Below are 20,346 nucleotides of genomic sequence, written 5' to 3' on the forward strand. Positions count from 1 at the left end.
GGGGGGGGGGGGTTCCGGGGGTGCGCACCCCCCCTTTATTTTTGACGATCAATGCATTTGTATCGGGACATATGTTTTGCACCCCCCCCTTTTGCCCTGTTTGCCCTGGGTTAGCACCCCCCCTTTCGAAAATTCCTGCATCCGCCCCTGGATATGCCATGCCCCGTGAGACGGACAATTAGTCACGGGCACACTTGTATATTATGTCTCTGACAGTCATGGCAAAGGGAATTAATTGTAACAGTTACAGTGTTGCAAATGCAAATACACTGTGAACCTAGTAATTAAGTCTAATTTAGTAGGTATAAGACAGATACATGTTTTATATGTAACGTCAAAATGAGAAAGATGGTTTTTTTTTCATTATGTTGTAACATTCCGGAAACAGTTATGTCCGACAAGTTTCCGGTGTTTATCATTTAACTAGGACAAGCAAAATGTCAAATGAAGTCAACACCGATCTCTTGAAAGAAAGATCTACAGCTAAGTTTGATGCTGAAAGGTTAACAGAATTCATTTATAAAGGACCAGAAAAAGTAAAGCGAAAACGTCATATACGTACGTAAATATAGTTACAATGTTGTAATGCATTAGAGGTCAAAATATAGGACACTTGCAGCTTGCACTTCGATCTCAGATGTTTTTTTTTTTTTTGTAATGTACATTTATATTTAAACTGAGGTACACAAATTTCATGATAATTTATTGGTGGATTATACCCAAGTTCATGTATTATTCCCCTATTTATAGTCTGTTTGAAATCTAATGATCTATAAATCTTCAGAAAATAATTCTTAAAAATTATTTTTTACTAAATATTTTTTTCTTCATGTATGTTAATGTATTATATATACACTGGTGGTAAGCGGATGGTCGTAACTAAAAGTTACGACCATCCGGACATGGGAGACAACTCTAGGGATAAGTTTTTCTTTTCTGATTTTCGTGCAGTTTAAGGTTCATTTGAGTCAAACCGCATGTCTCATACATATAATTCGGCAGTTCAGTGATATTGAAACCAAATTTGATGCATTAAAACATTCCAATTTTCGTAAAATAGTCATTCAAAAATTCGAGCAGGATGGTCGTAACTAAAAAAACAAAAATGTTGAAGATCGATGGTCGTATCTCTGTTTTAAATAAGATCGAATAAGGCAAGTCAGAGTTTTAAACGTGTCTTTGATTATACATGTTATATGCATATATAATATGATGTATTTCTGAATATTTTATATAATTATTTTGAATTTTTACATATAATGTAAAATAAAGCAATTTGAATCCGTTTAACACTTATCAATTCAAAAATTTTCAAAAAGTTTAAAAATATTAGTTTTGTGGGAATTTTGATTAAAGTTTGATTTAATATTCCAAATTTTTCAAATGCTTTAGACCGAACAATATAAATAAGAAGATGTGGTATGATTGCCAATGAGACAACTATCCACAAAAAACCAAAATGAAACGGACATTAACAACTATATGTCATCATACGGCCTTTAACAATGAGCAAAGCCCATACCGCATAGTCAGCTATTAAAGGCCCAGATAAGACAATGTAAAACAACTCAAAGGAGAAAACTAACAACCTTATTTATGTAAATAAATGAACGAAAAAGCAAATGTGTAACACATAAAACAAACGATAACCACTATATTACAGGCTCCTGACTTAGGACAGGCACATACATAAATAATATGGCGGGGTTTAACATGTTAGCGGGATCCCAACCCTTTTTTCTTTTCCAATTTTCATGCAGTTAAAGGTTCATTTGAGCTTGTTTCGTATAAACATATCGTAAGTGCGTTGATATTGAAACCAAATTTGATAGTTAAAATTATTCTAATTTTCGTAAAATAGTCATTCAAAAATTCGAGCATGATGGTCGTAACTTCATATGTGTGATGGTCGTAACTTCAACTGTAGTATTTTGGATGAGGTTGTTACCGACACGAGATGGTTGTAACTTTGAAAGATGACCGTAATTAGAGTATTTAGATAACCTTTTATTAATGAAAGTACAAGTAATAAACTCAGATGTCATACAAGTATATGATTTGCTACAAACAATGTTATTTGTTACTCGTATAATGGTATGCAGAAATTATGCTAGAGAATTATCAAACTACACAGTTCTGATGTATTCCAAATGATTTAAATATACAATTTCTTGTCATGCTTGTGTAAACTAAACTTCAGCATAATAGGAACATTTGTTATACTCATCAACATATAAGATAAGTTCCTAATATCCGTGGAACAAATATAATACAGATGGATAGAGTATTCCATGGCAAAATTTCTGCAGAACTATTATTATAATATTGTTTCCCTTAGGAACAAATATACGTTGACAGTGTAACAGCCTTCCATTAAAAAAAAAACAACATAAGACATGTGCTTTAAACCTGTTTTATTGTACAACAAATGGAAGTTTTTAACGACCTTGACTGGCTATACAGTTTTATTGTACCATGTGACTTTATTTTTTAAATAACTCTGGTTGCATACAGAAAGCTCAGTAATCACATGACCAGAGCTATTTAAATGACCTATATATATATAAATATGATAAGCACCAATAAGCTAGGAAGACTGTTTATGAATATTTATTTGTTTTTTTTTATTTTAGAAAACATAGTCCTCCAAGACAAGTTCTTACAAAGTTTTAAGCCAACAGAGTTTTACGATAGAGATGGTCAATATAACAATGCTGTACGACGTCAGATCTATATTATGGATAGATTGGAAGAACTGGGAATTAAATCAGAAACTGACAGACTTAACTTTAGAGAGTAAGATTGTAAACAAAATGTAAATCATTTTCCTATCCCCTGCACATCAGTAAGGGATATACAAGGATAAGGTTTCGGAGTTCTGTCACACTTTTATGTTTCACAATAAAAGAGATGAGAAGGTGCCAAAGGGGCATTTACACTCATGATCATAACTCGAATATAAACTGACAACACCATCGTTAAAGGAAAAAGACCTATAGAAAAACATTAGTACACAAAATACCACACAGTAAACTAAAGACTCAACAACACAAATGAATAAATGACTAAATGTACAAATACATGTTCTATGCTAATCCATTTGGAAATATAATGGCTCAAAACATAAAATCGACCAAAATTTCATCTGTTTGATAAGATGCTAAAAATCTAAGAAATTAATTTACCTACATGTATAGGTTCATAGGGATATTCCATGAATTTAAATGTTACAAAAACAAATTTGCTATAGTCTTGTTCATTTTGTATATACATCTATATGCAGGCTTTGGAATAAAATATCTAAATTCAAATACCCATGAACATACAATTTTTCTCGATTTTCAAAATTTCTGGGAAATTTGTACCCATTAAAATAATTGAACCCACAGTATGTTTTATTATTAAGACACTATTGAAATAATATATCATTTGAGCAAATATGGTATCATATCTTTTTGGTAAATTTATAGTGCGTGTAATTAAGTCATGAAAAGGATCCATCTCTTTTGTCATCTTTATAATATACTTTTATGGTAATTAACTTAAGAAAAGTGAAAAAATTTAACATAATACCTTCACAATACACAATCTATCTGTATCATATGTCTGACACTAAATTCAAGATATGCATTCAATTTGTCTCAAACTTATTATCATTCATGACATCATGCAGTGAAATTTTCACATATATATAATTTGATAAATTTACTTGCAGTTGTTGCAAAAGTCTCAAACTCATGTTTATATATGTTTTTTGTTACAGGGCTGCAGCACCGGTTGAATTGAGTCCATTTGGTTTACATTCTGGTATGTTTGTTCCAACACTGGAAAGACAGGGGACACCAGAACAGAGTAGGAAATGGGTTCCATTAGGGAAAAGTTTCAAGATGATTGGTACTTACGCCCAGACAGAACTAGGTCATGGTAAATAGATCATATTTTTATTGTATAGCAATCCATAAGCAGAATCATGATAAATTTTGATCATGGGAGTTTGATGTCAATAAATTAAAGACATGAAAACATTCCACAGATAATGTCCAAAAAAGCAAAATTAGAATTTTAACTGTTTAATTATGTTATTTTGTATAATGATATTGTACATATACACAATGAAATAGGCTTTGCTTCACATTATAAGATATAAATTCAAATTTTCATAAACATTTCAAATTATAAGTGCAATATTGATTTCTATTAAACGAATTAAAAATATGCAAATTTATTTTACACTTTTAAACAAGTCATGAAGTGAATTTATTGAAAAAATGTTTTTACTTTTTTCAGGAACATTCATCAGAGGTTTAGAGACGACAGCAACATTTGATCCTGAAACACAAGAGTTCATACTAGACAGTCCTACACTTAGCTCTATCAAGTATTGGCCAGGAAATGGTAAGTATGTTAACAAATGGATAAAATATGTCTTCTCTAACTTTTGTACTATTTGCACATTTCTTGAGCCGTGTGAGAAAAGTCTTATTTCTCACTAGTGAAATATCTGTTCTCAGCAAAATGATTGGTCTAGATTAAATCATGATAGTAAATATTCACAATTTTTCTGAATTTCCTTTTTTGAATTCATGAAAAAAATGCAACCATGCCTGAGACAGACGTCACATAAATACTGAGCACAAAGGAGTATGTTCGATAAGGTCCTAAAATGGCCCCCTTTTTAAGCGTTAATTTCAAATTCGGATTTATTGACCAATATCAAAATAGATTATAGCTAATACATTGACTAGATAGGATATAAGCCATTTTGTTGAAAATTTTACAATTCTGCGTTTCATTATGACGTCACAAGTTGTACTTATATTGATTTTTCATGAAAAAATCAATGAAAATGGGTAAATTTCCAAAGATTATTTGACAGGAAACATAGAGCGCATACGTCGACAACAAAGATCTTTTAAAATAATGTTTGTGAAGACATTTAACATGTCTTATTTGAATGTTAAGCTTGTCGACGCCTGCGCTCTATGTTTCCTGGTCCTTTATTTGGTTGAAATCCAGCTGATTTTGTCAAATTTCACCAAAATCTCTTATCTTGACCTTTTTGGGATGTAAAAATCAACATGTTAGAACTAAACTTTGACAAAAACAGCTCTGTTTAACTTTCTCACATGTCTCTAAGGCAACTTAAAACAATTATTGTCTTGTAACCATGAACTTTATAATTGGGGCCAAATATGGCACTTACCGAACTTACTCCTTTCTGCAAATCTTTGAAAAAGGAAGGATAAATATCATAAGAGAAACAGATTCTATAACTATGACTTTATATGTCTATTACAATATTCCTCCACTCTCAACAGTTAAATTTTAATTATTTAATTTGCTATGGTAGAGTCTATATGTCTTCTCATCCTTTCGATAGTACAATGTTAAAGAGAGGCACAATCAAACTCTGCCAATGCCATGGATGGAAAAGAAAAACAATCAAAGGACAAATAACCGTTTTCAAAAGCCAATAATAAAAACTAAAAACTGATCTACTCATTGACAAACAGCAATTAAAACTGGGATATTACGTATTACACATTTGCAATAGTTCACCAAATAACTGATTGAAAACATGTTTAATACACTTTATCCTAAGATTTTGGACTCTTTTTAATCTATTTGAAATTCGAAAAGGAGACAAAACAAAGTCAGTTAAAACAAATAGTCGATATATAATGATAAAATACAAATATTGCAAAGGAGAATTAATTCTCATTCATATTTTGAGGTAGGAAAGAAATAATGTGAGAAAACTATCAAAAGACAATATAAAAAAGAAGATGATTGCCAATGAGATGACTCTTCACAAGATAACAAATCACACAGAAATAAACTATAGGTCACTGTACAGCTTTCAACAATGTGCAAAACAAATACTGCATAGACCATATATACCACAGAACAAACTTGAGAAATGAACTGCCAAACACAAGTTTCCCTGCATTGAAGACCCATTGGTGGACTTCAGCTGTTGTCTGCTTTATGGTTGGGTACATGTAGTTGCCTTTTTGACACATTCCACATTTTTACTCTCAATTTTATGCTATCTTCATTTCCCAATATCAAAAAAAAAGATTTAAAAAGTGTCTTCACTTTATCAAGAATGTATAAATCAACCTATAGAAAAACATATACAGTAATGGTAAAAATTTGAAGGGTTACATGAAGGCTGCTTGTAATTGAATGATGTTACCTGGATCTGTTTATTATTTAACAGAGACTGGAGTAATCTGTTATTTTCTTTAAATGAACGTAGAATGGGTGAATTATTAACATATATTTAATGCATTTCTATATGTTTTAGTGGCAAAAACAGTTAACCATTGTTTAGTAATGGCACAGCTATATACACAGGGGAAATGTCATGGAACTCATTTGTTTCTAGTGCAAGTTAGAAGTATGGAGGACCATTCAATAATGCCAGGTTTGTCACAAAGTTACTTCAGAGGTATTAAGACACAAAATAAATACTTCATTATAGATCAAACAAAATCATTTGATGAACAGCCAACTTAGCCAAGAACAACCTTGAAATTTTGTCTAGGATAAAACTTTGCTCATGTCAAGTATATCTTTATTTGAAACAAGGATAAATTCTGCACGAAGCTAATTGGAAAAAATTGATGGTCAAGTGTTACACCAAAAACAACATAAAAAACTAAAGACTGTTACACCAGAAGAAAAAGTAAAATAGCTACCTACGTAAAATTTCCATATTAAGGTGGTATGGGAGTCTAAAATAAAAATGATAGAATTTTTTCATACTTTGCCAAAACGTAGTATTTATTGATACATGATCAAAAATGTAATAAAAATGATGGGTCACCATGCATTTTCTCAAGCTACAGGTTGTAACAAAATGACACATTTTGTATAGATTATACAGGAAAAAACACCATTTTGTGATTAAAAACTAAACAAAATGATAGAATTGTGAAATAAATTTGGAAAAGATAGCTTTCATACAAGGCTTTGAGAAAATCAAAAGAAAACATAGGGTCACCGTACGTTTTTTCCTGCTAAAATACAAAATAGAAAAATTCCATGTAGAATCCTTCAGAAAATGGACTGTTTTACAGTTGCGCCCCCTTAAAATTCCAATTTGAAAACATTGAAAAACAACCAAAAATAATCAACACTTGTCAAAATATTAATACTTATAAGTTTTATTCTAATAAATGTGTTCTTTTAAATGAAAATTCACATTAAATATCTTCATTCCTGAATCAAATTTTGCTAAATTTATAGAAAATCTGGACCTTAGATTCTCATGATTCTCTGTTTTTTTACAATCCAAGATGGCGGAACACACCCATGCCACCTTAAACAGATGTTTTCGGACGTTTAGTACCACAGATGTAAAACATTTTTGGTTACCATGGATATTTTAACATTCACCAGCATCATTCAACACTAGCATTTTTACTCAAGATCTGAACCATTCTGATTCATATATTTATCTATCAGAAAACAAAACTTTTATCCTCATCTCATAAATCGAAAACAATCTGATAATGCCTTGGCTAAAAGTTGAAAATGAGGAAATGAGGAATAGACTAACAGTACACAAAATCAAAGACTGAGCAATAGGAACCCCACATATCTCAGGTGCTCCAGAAGTGGCACCTTACATATTGTTCAATAACGAACAAACTAGGTGATTAGGATCATTTAGACATTTAGATGATCAAATAGGTATAAGTCATATAAACATTTACATGATATACTGTAAATTCAGAAATTATTTCGAGGTTTTTATATATGCAAATGAGTGAATGGCGCATTTATTAGAACTCCTGTTCTAGTATCAGATATATAGAACTGTAATTCAAGCAATTGCTGGAAATAATATCTGATTTTAAGTCAACACCTTTTTTTTTTAGATAATTTTATTGATTTCAATGTTTTTTTAATAGGTCTAGAAATAGGGGATATTGGACCAAAGCTTGGTTTTGATGGTGTAGACAATGGTTTTATGAAGTTTAATAAATACAGAATTCCCAGAATGAATATGTTAATGAGATATGCTAAGGTAATCAAGAAGTAAACATTAAAACAAGCATATGTTTGAACTTATGATTAAAGACTATTTATTGAGTATTTCTGACATTTTCTCACTCACAGACTGAATTAGATTAGAAAAATTTAATGTTATGTGAGTGCAAGAGTTATGGAGTTTTTCTTCCATAAACTCTTACAAAAAAGTTATAGATGCATTTCAAAATAATAGAATTTTCCATTGAAGCAAAGATTTTTTATGCCCCACCTATGATAGTAGAGGGGCATTATGTTTTCTGGTCTGTGCATCTGTTCGTTCGTCCGTTCGTTCGTTCGTCTGTCCCGCTTCAGGTTAAAGTTTTTGGTCAAGGTAGTTTTTGATGAAGTTGAAGTCCAATCGACTTCAAACTTAGTACACATGTTCTCTATGATATGATCTTTCTAATTTTAATGCCAAATTAGAGTTTTTATCCCAATTTCACGGTCCACTGAACATGGAAAATGATAGTGCGAGTGGGCCATTCATGTACTGAGGACACATTCTTGTTTAAAATGTTCTATTTGTGATTTTCCACCACTATTTGGCTTATATGCCACTTCATTTTGAAAAATTACAATTTGATTGAAATACTGAGAAAGTAAACACTAACATTTGGGTTAATACCTTGAATTAATATGATTAAGTAATTATCTGAACTTTACTATTTGTACTTTTTTGGAGACCAGAAGACTATACAATAAAGATGTAAAAACTGGGGAATTATCAAATGTTTGAACATAATTTCCAAAGAATTTAACTGTGGGAAAATAAGGACTTTTCAAATGCTGAAGCAGTATCACATGGGTCTTTTGGGGTTAGTGGCAGGTCCCGAAATTTTTATAAGGGAGGGGGGGGGGGGGGGGGGTGCACTGACTACCAGGCACTCTAGGTTTCTCAGCTAAACCAGCATCAAGGGGTTGCCACATTTGTTAAAAATTTAAATGCACTTTGCATTCCAAAAATTTAACCACATGTTTGAATATTATATGTCTCAGCTGCAAAAGTTTCAATCATACACATCAAAGTTTAAGATATGGACAGAGGAAATGAACTGCACATCTTGACCCATTTACTTTAAGATAGGAAAAAACAGGAAATTTTCTTATGTTTATATATGTCCTCTTTTACTATATTTAAATAATCCAAATTGTATTGTTTAACAAATTGACATAGCAATTAATTATTACATATATTACTTTGTAATCATTCACAAAATATCCATTGCTTTTTTTCTTATCCTTTTTTAAAATGTAACGCCTCCCCCATGATATAGAAGAGGGTTAATTATCAAATATCAAAATTAATTTATTTAAGGAATGACTGTAATATTTTTATGCCCCACCTACTATAGTAGAGGGGCATTATGTTTTCTGGTCTGTGCGTCCGTTCGTCCGTCCGTCCGTCTGTCCCGCTCCAGGTTAAAGTTTTTGGTCAAGGTAGTTTTTGATGAAGTTGAAGTCCAATCGACTTCAAACTTAGTACACATGTTCCCTATGATATGATCTTTCTAATTTTAATGCCAAATTAGAGTTTTTACCCCAATTTCACGGTCCACTGAACATGGAAAATGATAGTGCGAGTGGGGCATTCGTGTACTGAGGACACATTCTTGTTTCTGTCTATGAAGAAATAACATAAAAAATTTGGTGCACACTGAATAAGGCGCATAGTGGGTTATTTAACAGTGTGCACCACATTTTTTATGTTATTTTGAATAGACAGAAAAAATATTACAGTCATTTCTTATAATTTAATTCTAAATTCCATTTTAACTGTAGAAAACCATGAATAAACGTTAATGACGTCACGGTCACATGACTAAATTATGTCTATGGGCTGATAACAAAATAACGTTAGCCAATCAGAAGACGTGTTACATCCAAAATTAAATTATTACAAAATATTATTAAAAGTTAAAACAGTTAACATCTTTTCTCCAATATGTGGTTAGTATATTTTATTTTATTAAAGGTTCTAGAAAATGGTGACTATATAAAACCAAAGAATGCTAAGCTCACCTATGGTGCTATGGTGATGGTTAGAGTTTGGATAGTAATGGATGCCTTTAAAGCTTTGTCAAGGGCCACGGTTATTGCTGTTAGATATAGTGCAGTCAGACGACAAAGTGAACTAAGACCTGGGTATTTAAATATTCAATGCTAGGGATTCATTAATTTTGTGGGTTCCAATTTTCGTGAAATGAAGAAAACTTGCATTTTCTTAGATAATTGATTTCGTAGTTTTGCCAAAGTCTGCATTCATTCTTATTGAAAATTTGTAATTCCATTACAATTTGTTATTTCAGATAATCACGAATTCCACGAAAATAGGTATCCAACAATGATTATGAATCCACAGTACTAGATCTGATAAAGTTGTAATTGATTTATTATTTTTTTTAAATCATAATATAATATATATCTTTGACAAATTTACTTGGAATAGTACTCTTTGATATATTCAATACCGTTTATTATTTCAAGTCAAATTTTAAGAATATTCCAATGCCCTGACTTTACTGATGACTCAATAAATATGTATATCTATTGTCTACTTAAGTGATATTAAAATATTGATCATTGTTAATCATATACTGTGGATTCATTCATTTTCTTGGGAACAAATATATTTAAAATCCACAAACAATGGTATCCTATGAACACAGTACATAGCTGGTCACTGCTGTAGGCCTATGTTTGAATTTTTACCTTTTACGACTGTTTGTTTTGTTCACACATTGTTGTCAATATAATGGAAATTGTTGTGACTGTCATACAAGTAAGAAGTTTAGCTAGTTATTGAACCAGGTTTAATCCACCATTTTCTACATAAGAAAATGCCTGTACAAAATCAGGAATATGACAGTTTACGTTGTTATCCATTGGTTTAATGTGTTTGAGCTTTTGATTTTGTAATTTGATCACAGACTTTTTTGTTTTGAATTTTCCTTGGAGTTCAGTATTTTTGTGATTTACTTTTCCTAATTTTGTTTTTAAGAGGAGAGGAAGCACAAGTGATGGATTACCAAACACAGCAGTATAAGTTATTCCCCTTGTTAGCTACTTCCTATGCTTTCCTATTGGCTGCTGAAGGGATGAGTCAAATTTATGCTAAAATTAGTAGTGACATTGAAAGAGGAAATCTTGAGGATATGCCACAGGTATGTATGAATATTAAAAAAAGACCTATTTTGGTAATATTTTTAACCTTTGCCCTCAATTGAAATGAAAAAAAAAGTAAATATCAATGAGAAAATGATGTCAGTTTCATGCATATAAATCTTTGATTTACACCAGAACTTTTGACAACTTATCAGAACCTGTAGATGTCTAATTTCTATATACTCCTTTAGAATTATCTCCCTTTGACCTTTTTTTTAAAAACATAGATCATTTTCTTTTTCTAAATGTTTACTATGGATTGATAAAAGTCAACGTATATGTAAAAGTAAAAGATATGGTATGATTTCAAATGAGAAAACTCAATGACACAGAAATTAACAAATATAGGTCACCTTATGGTTTAACAAGGAGCAAAGCCCATACTGTTGGTCTATTATTGACCATTGTGAAGATTACATGTATTGAACTAAACATTGTTGATTACCAGGCATAATTTGATAATCCCCTTTTAAATTTTTCAGCTCCATGCTCTTGCATGTGGACTGAAAGCATTCTGTACATGGGTTGGCTGTGAAGGAATAGAGGTGTGCAGAATGAGTTGTGGTGGTCATGGTTACTCACATGCTAGTGGTATTCCTAAGATTTATGCTAATATTGTTGGAGCTTGTACGTATGAAGGAGAAAATACAGTAATGATGCTTCAGACTGCCAGGTAGGTTAGCATTTAAACCAAAGTAATTACCTTTGATTGACACTTGTCAATTTTCAATGACTTATGGTTCTGCTGCAACATGAATACTAATTAACAATTGAAATATTTATGTGTTAATGAGTATAAAAATCATTTAGGAAAGGCTTGTTTTATTTATCCTTGTTGTCTTATTTGAATTTTATATAGAATTATCAAAAAAAATTAATGTATAAATAAATATGAATTAATTATATTTTGAATAGATATCTATCAAAGAGCTACTTCAGAGGCCAGAGAGGGGAATCTTTACCAGAACTTATACAATATCTGACTATAGATCTAAATGTCAAATCAACACTTGGTGAAGACTGTTCATTTGAAAGTTTAGTAGCAGCTTATTCCCACAGAGCAGCAAGGTAACACTTCTTTTGAGATTTTAAGGTGGTACCAAATACCTAGTCTAAAATAAATTTGGCTCGTTTAATTTTCATAAAATTTTGAACAATCTAAACAATATTTACTCTGACCCTTTGACAATAATAAAAAATAAAAATTTAAAACTTGAAATACACACATTTTCAAAAGGGTTCATTGGAAATATAGCAGTTTGACAAACACTTAATTTGATTGTTGAGAATCTTAATATATCTTTAACAACATAACATGATTAATATGTTCAGCTTAATTTTACAGAGTTATCTCCCTGCAGTGTTAGGTACCACCTTAATTTGGAATTTGTCTTTTTTTTTGTTCTGGTTTACTTCAAATATAAAATTTACACTAAGGAATGTATTCACTATTTTATCTTAGTTGCAAAGGCCTCTTTTCAAAAGAGTGTCTACTGGTAAAAGTTTAATATCCTTCAGGGCTGTACAATTCAAACATGCACAATACCCAGGGAAGGCACTTCGAAAGTAAATTACTTGCACATAAAGGCAACTATGGGTCCCTGCATACATTTTAATCATGTGCAGTATATTTCCCTAGGTCCCATAAATGTTTCAATAGAACAGCCCTCAGCCCCTTATGTGTTATTTAGTGCTAATGGGAAAGTATATCTGATGATATAAGTGATATGCATCAAATAAATAAGAACTTTGCCAACCCCTTCTAAAATTTTTTCACTTCATAGTTAACATTAAAATATACTGGTAAATGAAATTTGATCCGAGTTTACTACATTCTTTCTTTTCGTTTAGTATTAAGTTATTTGATAGATTTTTTTGGTTTTTAGCCAGTACAGAAAAAGATGTTTGAAGAGCTATTGGATGAGGTCTATGAATCTATGAATCTATTAATTCTGCTAATTTATTTCAAAAGAGGGGAAGTGGATAACAAACTATATGTCAATCAAATTTTTAAGATACACTATTGTGGCTGGCAGCTTCAATAATCTGAAATAATGCTCCTTATATAATGAATTGGTTTTTTTGTTTTTCTGATTGATGAAATCTTAAATTTCAGGATGGTGGCAACAGCCTGTAAATTGCAAAATGCAAACAAACAGAAAGGGATGCCTAGTCATGATGCGTGGAATAAATCTACTGTGCCATTTATTGCTGCTACCAAGGTAAATATCCAGTATCGTGCTTTATTTATGTACATTTTATGCTGAAAAAGCAAGATTGATTAATGCTATATATTTCACTACTAAAACAAAAAATAATGAAAAAAAAATAAGTATTGATTTCATAATTGGATTTCATCTGTCCAATATTTTCATTAAAAAGACTCATAATTCCAAACTAAAATAATCTGCTATAGATGATAGTAATGTTTTTAAATTTATCTTTACATGATTTCTTTTTAGAAATATAACATCAACTAAAATTTTGTTCTAAATAAAGAAAATAAATGTTTTTGTGTATTAATTTTAGTCCAAAATAAAATATTTTTTGTCACAGACAATAAATGATTGTTTTGCATTTTAAAAAAGACCTTGATTACTCCATGACCATTAGCACAATATGAGTTCAGATAGTGAAAAAAAAATAATATTGTCTTTATAGATGAATTGAGATAGGTACTCTATGCATTGACATTTGTCCTTGTCAGATAGAATTGAAATGAGGAATGTGTCAAAGGAACAATAACATGACCAAAAAACAGAACCAGATAAAGGCCATTTATGCGTCTTCAAATCAGAAAGAAAATCAGCACCTGTAGGCGGGACACTTTAGTACAACTAGCAAGAAACTTTAAAAAAAAAAAAACACAACTAATTCAGTATATCACCAAAATTTGTTTGAATAATTTTGAAGCAATTTAATACATATTTGTTTTAATTTTCAGGCTCACTGCCATCTGTTTATAGTAAGGAATTTTGTGAACATTTTATCCCAGAGGAAGGTAGATCCTGCCACACACAACGTTTTGTCACAACTGTGTAGACTGTATGCTGTGTATGGTATTGTGGAAAATATGGGAGAATTTATGCAGGTAAATTGTTTTTGATGCAAATCACCAAATGTTTACAACTATGCATATTTTCTGTGCTTAAAATTTTGAATAATCTGACAATGAAATAGATTTATTCCAAATTTTTTACTTTACAGCTTCATAATCAGTTGTCAATCAACATTTTATTTGTTGTCCTTTGTGAAAAATTAATTTACTAAAGAAAAAGTTATTTACAGATATTTCCCTTTCAAATTTAAGATATGAGGGGGAGGACAGGGGGGTACCCTTCTCCCTTCTCCCACCCCTCTTCTCCTTTCTCCTACCCCCGTTCTCCTTTCTCCCATTAGAAGAAAACATCTCCTTTTGAGATATTTTTTCTTGAAATATTAGAAATTTTTTTAAAAGGAGAGATATTTTATTTTTTCTCCTTTCTCCCAGCCTTCCTCTCCTTTCTCCTACCCCCTTTCTCCTTTCTCCCACCCCCTTTCTCCTTTCTCCTACCCCCTTTCTCCCTGTCTCCCTGTCTCCCTTACCCCTGTCCTCCCCCTCAGATATGAATAAAATGGCATGCATTGAAAAGCAGCAACCCCACATGACAATACCAAAAAACCCTACGACATCTATTGTTGCTGTTATCAATGATCGAGTTAAAATGTTAAGCTTCAAAGAATAAACATAAAATCTGCAAAAACAATTCACTTTTTCCTTTTCAGGATGGTTACTTTAATCAAGATCAAGTTAGCATCTTAAACAGGAAGGTGCTGGCCCTGTTAGAGGATATAAGACCAAATGCTGTGGCCCTGGTAGATGCATTTGATTATCCAGACCATTTGCTACAAAGCTGCTTGGGTAGATATGACGGTCAGGTGTATGAGGCTCTGTATGAGTATTCCAAATCATCTCCTCTGAACAATACTGATGTAAGATTTTATCAAAAAATAAAAAAAATATTTACTTTCTCAAATATTTAGAACTTCTGCTAAGCTTAATTAAAAGCCATAAATACATTTAAGAATTTCTTACCAACTCACGATTGATAATTTAGCAGCTTCAAACTAATAGTTTCCATTAATATTATGAATAATTGGTAAACAAACAGCCATGACATGACACACAGGTAAATAAAAACATCATAAACATGTTACAATCCTCAAAATATACAAATAGAAGATTAATGTGACACACATTACAGCAAAATTACAAGCATCTTGAAAAAACTCAAATTATACAATGCAAGTATCACAGCTATACACAGAATATCTTCATTCTGTAATAATCTCAAATTATTGTAACAAGCTATATACACTTAAACATTTTTTTGTATATATTATCAGTGCTTGCATTTTTTTTTTAAATTCATCATACATACCAGGTATAAAATTTTGATGTCAGACATCTGTTAAGTAAACAAAAGATCCATCTAAGATGTTTAAAAAGAAATAAAGTTGAAACGCATTGAGGACCCAAAATTTGGAAAGTTTTTTCCAAGTGCAGCTAAGGTCATCTAATATATTTTTGCATTAAAAATCCTAAGTGTAAAAAAAAAAGTTTTAAAAACAGTTTATTATTTTAATTGAAAATGGAAAACGGAAAACGGAAATGGGGAATATGTCACAGAAACAACAATCGACCAAAGAGCAAATAACAGAGATGACCAGCAATGGGTCTTCAACGCAGCGAGAAAATCTGTAGTTTTTGGTTTATATATTCTATTTTGTTTTTGTAGATCCATAGTTCCTACTATAATTACATCCGACCTATGATGCAGAAGAGGTCAAATTCTAAGGACATCAGTGCAAAATTGTAATGAGATGACAAATAGAACATAACAATCAGGAGATTTAGTTACAAGTTTTATTTAAGTGTCAAATATGAAAACATGGCCAGTAATTTATTATTTTAGAAATCTGATGAACAAGCTAGGTTAAATACATCATAAATACAAGTGTACCGGTAGATTTAAAAAAAATGAAGACATAATATTGTTCAAATTTAGTAAAACAATAATCTGCATTGATTGTAATTCAATATTTTGGGTATTGAGAGATCAGATTTGATAAACCTTAGTGAATGATTTTTATCTTCCTATCCAAAGCTATGGACATGGACATTTTGAACAATGTTTTTGAAATGAAATATGAGATTTTGAATTCAATTGAATTCAATGTTTTGTTATGCAAGGTGATCACTGAAATGCAATGTTTTATATATTCTGCATTAAAATAGAGATGACCAAATTCTACTTTAAGCTTGGCCTACAAACTTGATTTACTGTTGCAAATATCAGTCTACACTAGACAACACTTTATGAATATGAAATGTGATAAAAATCATATTCTTAAAAAAACTGTTGGTTCATTGCAATTTTTGAGATAGTAGTTTTCAGTTGAATAAGAAAATAAATGTTCTACTTAATACAAATTGCAGCTATTTTTTTAGCAAATGATGAAAGCAAGATATCCATGTACCCTATGAAAAGTTATTAAACATTCAATTGTTGTATAGATTTTAACTTTCAAATGACAGATAGTATAAGTTATGATTAATTAAAATAAAAAGAAATTTTGAGTTTTAACCTAAGTGTGAGATATAACCTTCCTTGTCAAGAACTGGTCTCCAATGAAATAATATCAAATTTGAAAAAAGTAAAAATATTTTGAGGTTCTCACTTTTATCTATAGAGAGTTGACACACATTAATGTGTGTGATAATAGTAGTGCCATAGAGACCTTTTAAGTTGTGATGATTTTAGTATTGGTAATGCATTTCTATCAATATCAGATATACAAAACTTTGCTTATTATTAAATCTTTGTATTTATTACTTTTAATGTATACTTATTACTTTTGAAAACTGTCTATATATTTATTTATTGCTTAAAATAATATGATTAAATAAAAATGTTATTGAATAACACTTGTGATACTTTTTTATTGCAAGTATTTTTATTTTCTGTATCTATACTGAGTGCCTATAAAAAACGCAACACAATAAATTCCAAGCTCTAATTAGTCCCTTTTGAATGTACATGAAAACAGGATCGTTCAATGCATTCCTTAAATATTTTGGTACATTAGTTACTTTTGATAGTTTTGTCTTGCTTCAACTTTTTCTGGTGCTTTGTCCTTTAAGGGACCAAATCAAAACTCACAAATTTTTATCTAAAGGCAATGAGAGTTGACAAAAAGTAAAGGAAAATTACTAATCTGCATTTTTTATAACTTTTGCTACAGGGGTTATTTTGTGGAAATTTGTCCCAATAGTGTGAAATTCATTTTTTTAAATATTTAATTTTTAAAAACACTGGAAATGTTCTTTTACCACATTATAAGAAGTTTTCAAACTAAAAAAAAAGTATTGATGGATTTCAAAGAAATCTATCGATTTATATTTTCATTGAATTGAAAATAAATGTATGGATTGCTTTGTCTATTGGCACTCAGTATAAAATAATATAATTTTATTCTTGAAATATTTTATATAAATTTGTTTTGATTATGTTTTTTCATGAAGTAAAAACTGATTTTATGCACCTGTAATGAGATTTATGCTTTGTTAGTTTATAAATTCAAAAAAAATGAGACCATGGTATAAATATAAATAATATTTTATCAATAGTATATATTGTAATTAATAAGAGATGATATTCCCTTGTTTTTCCTAGTTAAGACATGAAACAATTGCACATTAACGGATCCAGAGTGGGGTTCTGGGGTGGAATCCCCACTTTTTTGGATGAACAATGCATTTGAATGGGGACATATAGGTGGAACCCCTCCCCTATATCCTGGGTTGAGAACCCCCCTTTTTAAAATGGCTGGATCCGCCCCTGATTGTGTATTGTTTAAAAGTAAATATGAGAGGTTGATATAAATGTGCAAGGCAAATTCAGATTCTTAATCCAACATGATTTACCAACTTTATTATTTTCAAATTTCTATATTATAAAGAACCATGAAAGGAATTTTTATTTAGAAAAAGGAGAGTACGAAAACTTTTTATTTAATCCTACTGACAATATACTAAAAGATAAAGCATTTAAGACCTAAAGAAAAGAACAAGCTTATTCTTATAAATTATAGATGTATTTTTACCTCGAAGTTCTTTCTATCTGAGTGGTCCCAATATTGTAACTTTATGACTCAACATTTTACTCTATGTAAGTGTACAGGTCCAAAGATAATGGCATAATCTGATTCTTTAATTTTCATAATGTTTATTGAATATTTCTGTACACATTTCACAATTTTTACATACAGAAAGAAGTATTCAATGGCAAGAAATATACTTTTTTAAAGAATTTATATCATTACCGGTATATTAATTATTTTTTTTATTTTTTTTATTGCTGTTGATATTTACAGATGTTTAAATATTATGAAATAATTATACTTTAAATTATTAAGAAGTCTAGTGTTTTTGTTTATAACTTTTTTTACATTCAGCCATGTTGTGGGACCATTGATAATGATCATTGTGGTCATTTGTTCTCATGTTGGGGTGCTAAATGTTTATAGTGGTCATTTTGTGCATTTATTAATTTGTGTCTCTGAGTGTCAGTATGCCTTTATCAATTTGTATTTTCAATACGTACATGTAGCAAAATAGACTTTTAAGTTGTACTGTTACTCCACTGTCCAAGATTAGGGGAGGGTTAGGTGCCTTCAAACTAGTTTAACCCAACCACATTCTGTGTCCCTGTCCCAAGTCAGGGCTGATATTCATATAACTACTTGAGTTAAGATTTTTCTGAGCAGCCAGATTTTTTTCTACGTGTCCTACAATAAATAAGTACAATGATTGGATATCTTAACTTATAAAAAAGAAGATTTGGTATGATTGCCAATGAGACAACTCTCCACAAAAAAATAGGTGGTTTTATGCAAATCAACCCAGGAGCCTGTAATAAATTGGTTGTTTTTTTGTTTCTGTATATCATATTTGATTTTCGTTCATTATTTTGTACATAAATCAGGCTGTGAGTTTTCTTGTTTGAATTGTTTTACATTTGTCAGTTTGATACCATTTATTACTAACTATGCAGTATGAGTTTTGCTCATTGTTGAAGGCTTTACAGTAACTTAAAATTGTAAAAATTGTTATTAGGTCTCTAGTGGAGAGTTATTTTATTGAATTGGCAATCATACAACATCTTCTTATTTTTATAGTCCCTCTGTCTCTTAAACGATGTTTTGTCACATTTTTAAGTCACTGCAAATCAGCTTTCTGAGAGGTTTAAATTGTTTCTAATATTTGAGATTCTTTCTATCTGGTCAAATTGCTAAAACTTTACATAGATATAATTTGATAACACTAGTAAGTTAAAAAAAAAAAGACATTATAAACTATGAATTAATGACCCCTTTACTAAGCTTTAATCATGTTAAAACATTCAATTTGATCCAAATTTTCTGAATTTATTACGTAACCATAGATAATTTTAGCCCTAACCACTCATCAAGAATATTTTTGTTTATAGGGATTCAATTATGAACCTTAAACTTTTAATGCCCTACCTACAATAGTAAGAAGGTCATTATGTTTTCTGATCTGTGCATCCGTCTGTCCATTCATTCGTCCGTCGTGCCGTCTGTCCCGCTTCAAGTTAAAGTTTTTGATCAAAGTATGTTTTGATGAAGCCAATCAACTTGAAACTAAGTACACATGTTTCCTATGCTATGATCCTTCTAATTTTAAAGCCAAATTAGACTTTTGACCCCAATTTCATAGAAGATGAAAGTGTGATTGTCAGGTTAAATTTTTTGGACAAGGTAGTGTTTGATGAAGTTGTGAAGTCAAATCAACTAGAAACTTAGTACACATGTTTCCTATGGTAAGATCTTTCTAATTTTAATGCCAATTTAGATTTTTTACCCAATTTCACGGTCCATGGAACATGGAAAATGATAGTGCAAGTGGGACATCCGTGTACTATAGACACATTCTTGTTTATACCAGAACTGTTTTGTTAGTCGATACAGGGCAAGGCATTCGTGAAGCTTTTATGTAAAAAAATGCACAAATCATCAAGGTCTGACAATATGACCAGCATGACTTTGTGTATATGATAAACTCGTATGAAGAGATTT

General features: G+C 30.7%; 1 protein-coding gene across 1 annotated transcript; it reads left to right on the forward strand.

The window, feature by feature from the left end:
- The first annotated feature begins 396 nt into the window (after positions 1 to 396).
- Positions 397 to 18,665, forward strand: LOC139502056 (peroxisomal acyl-coenzyme A oxidase 1-like). The gene is made up of 14 exons (XM_071291377.1): positions 397 to 558; positions 2,634 to 2,796; positions 3,764 to 3,924; positions 4,288 to 4,395; positions 6,311 to 6,430; positions 7,923 to 8,038; positions 10,016 to 10,185; positions 11,042 to 11,204; positions 11,688 to 11,878; positions 12,121 to 12,273; positions 13,322 to 13,427; positions 14,150 to 14,296; positions 14,971 to 15,177; positions 15,984 to 18,665. Exons 1-14 carry the CDS (start codon positions 438 to 440, stop codon positions 16,062 to 16,064), a joined length of 2,007 nt encoding a protein of 668 aa, XP_071147478.1. The 5' UTR covers positions 397 to 437; the 3' UTR covers positions 16,065 to 18,665.
- Positions 18,666 to 20,346: the final 1,681 nt, after the last annotated feature.

Source organism: Mytilus edulis, chromosome 13, assembly GCF_963676685.1.
Source record: "Mytilus edulis chromosome 13, xbMytEdul2.2, whole genome shotgun sequence".
Classification (NCBI taxonomy): domain Eukaryota; kingdom Metazoa; phylum Mollusca; class Bivalvia; order Mytilida; family Mytilidae; genus Mytilus; species Mytilus edulis.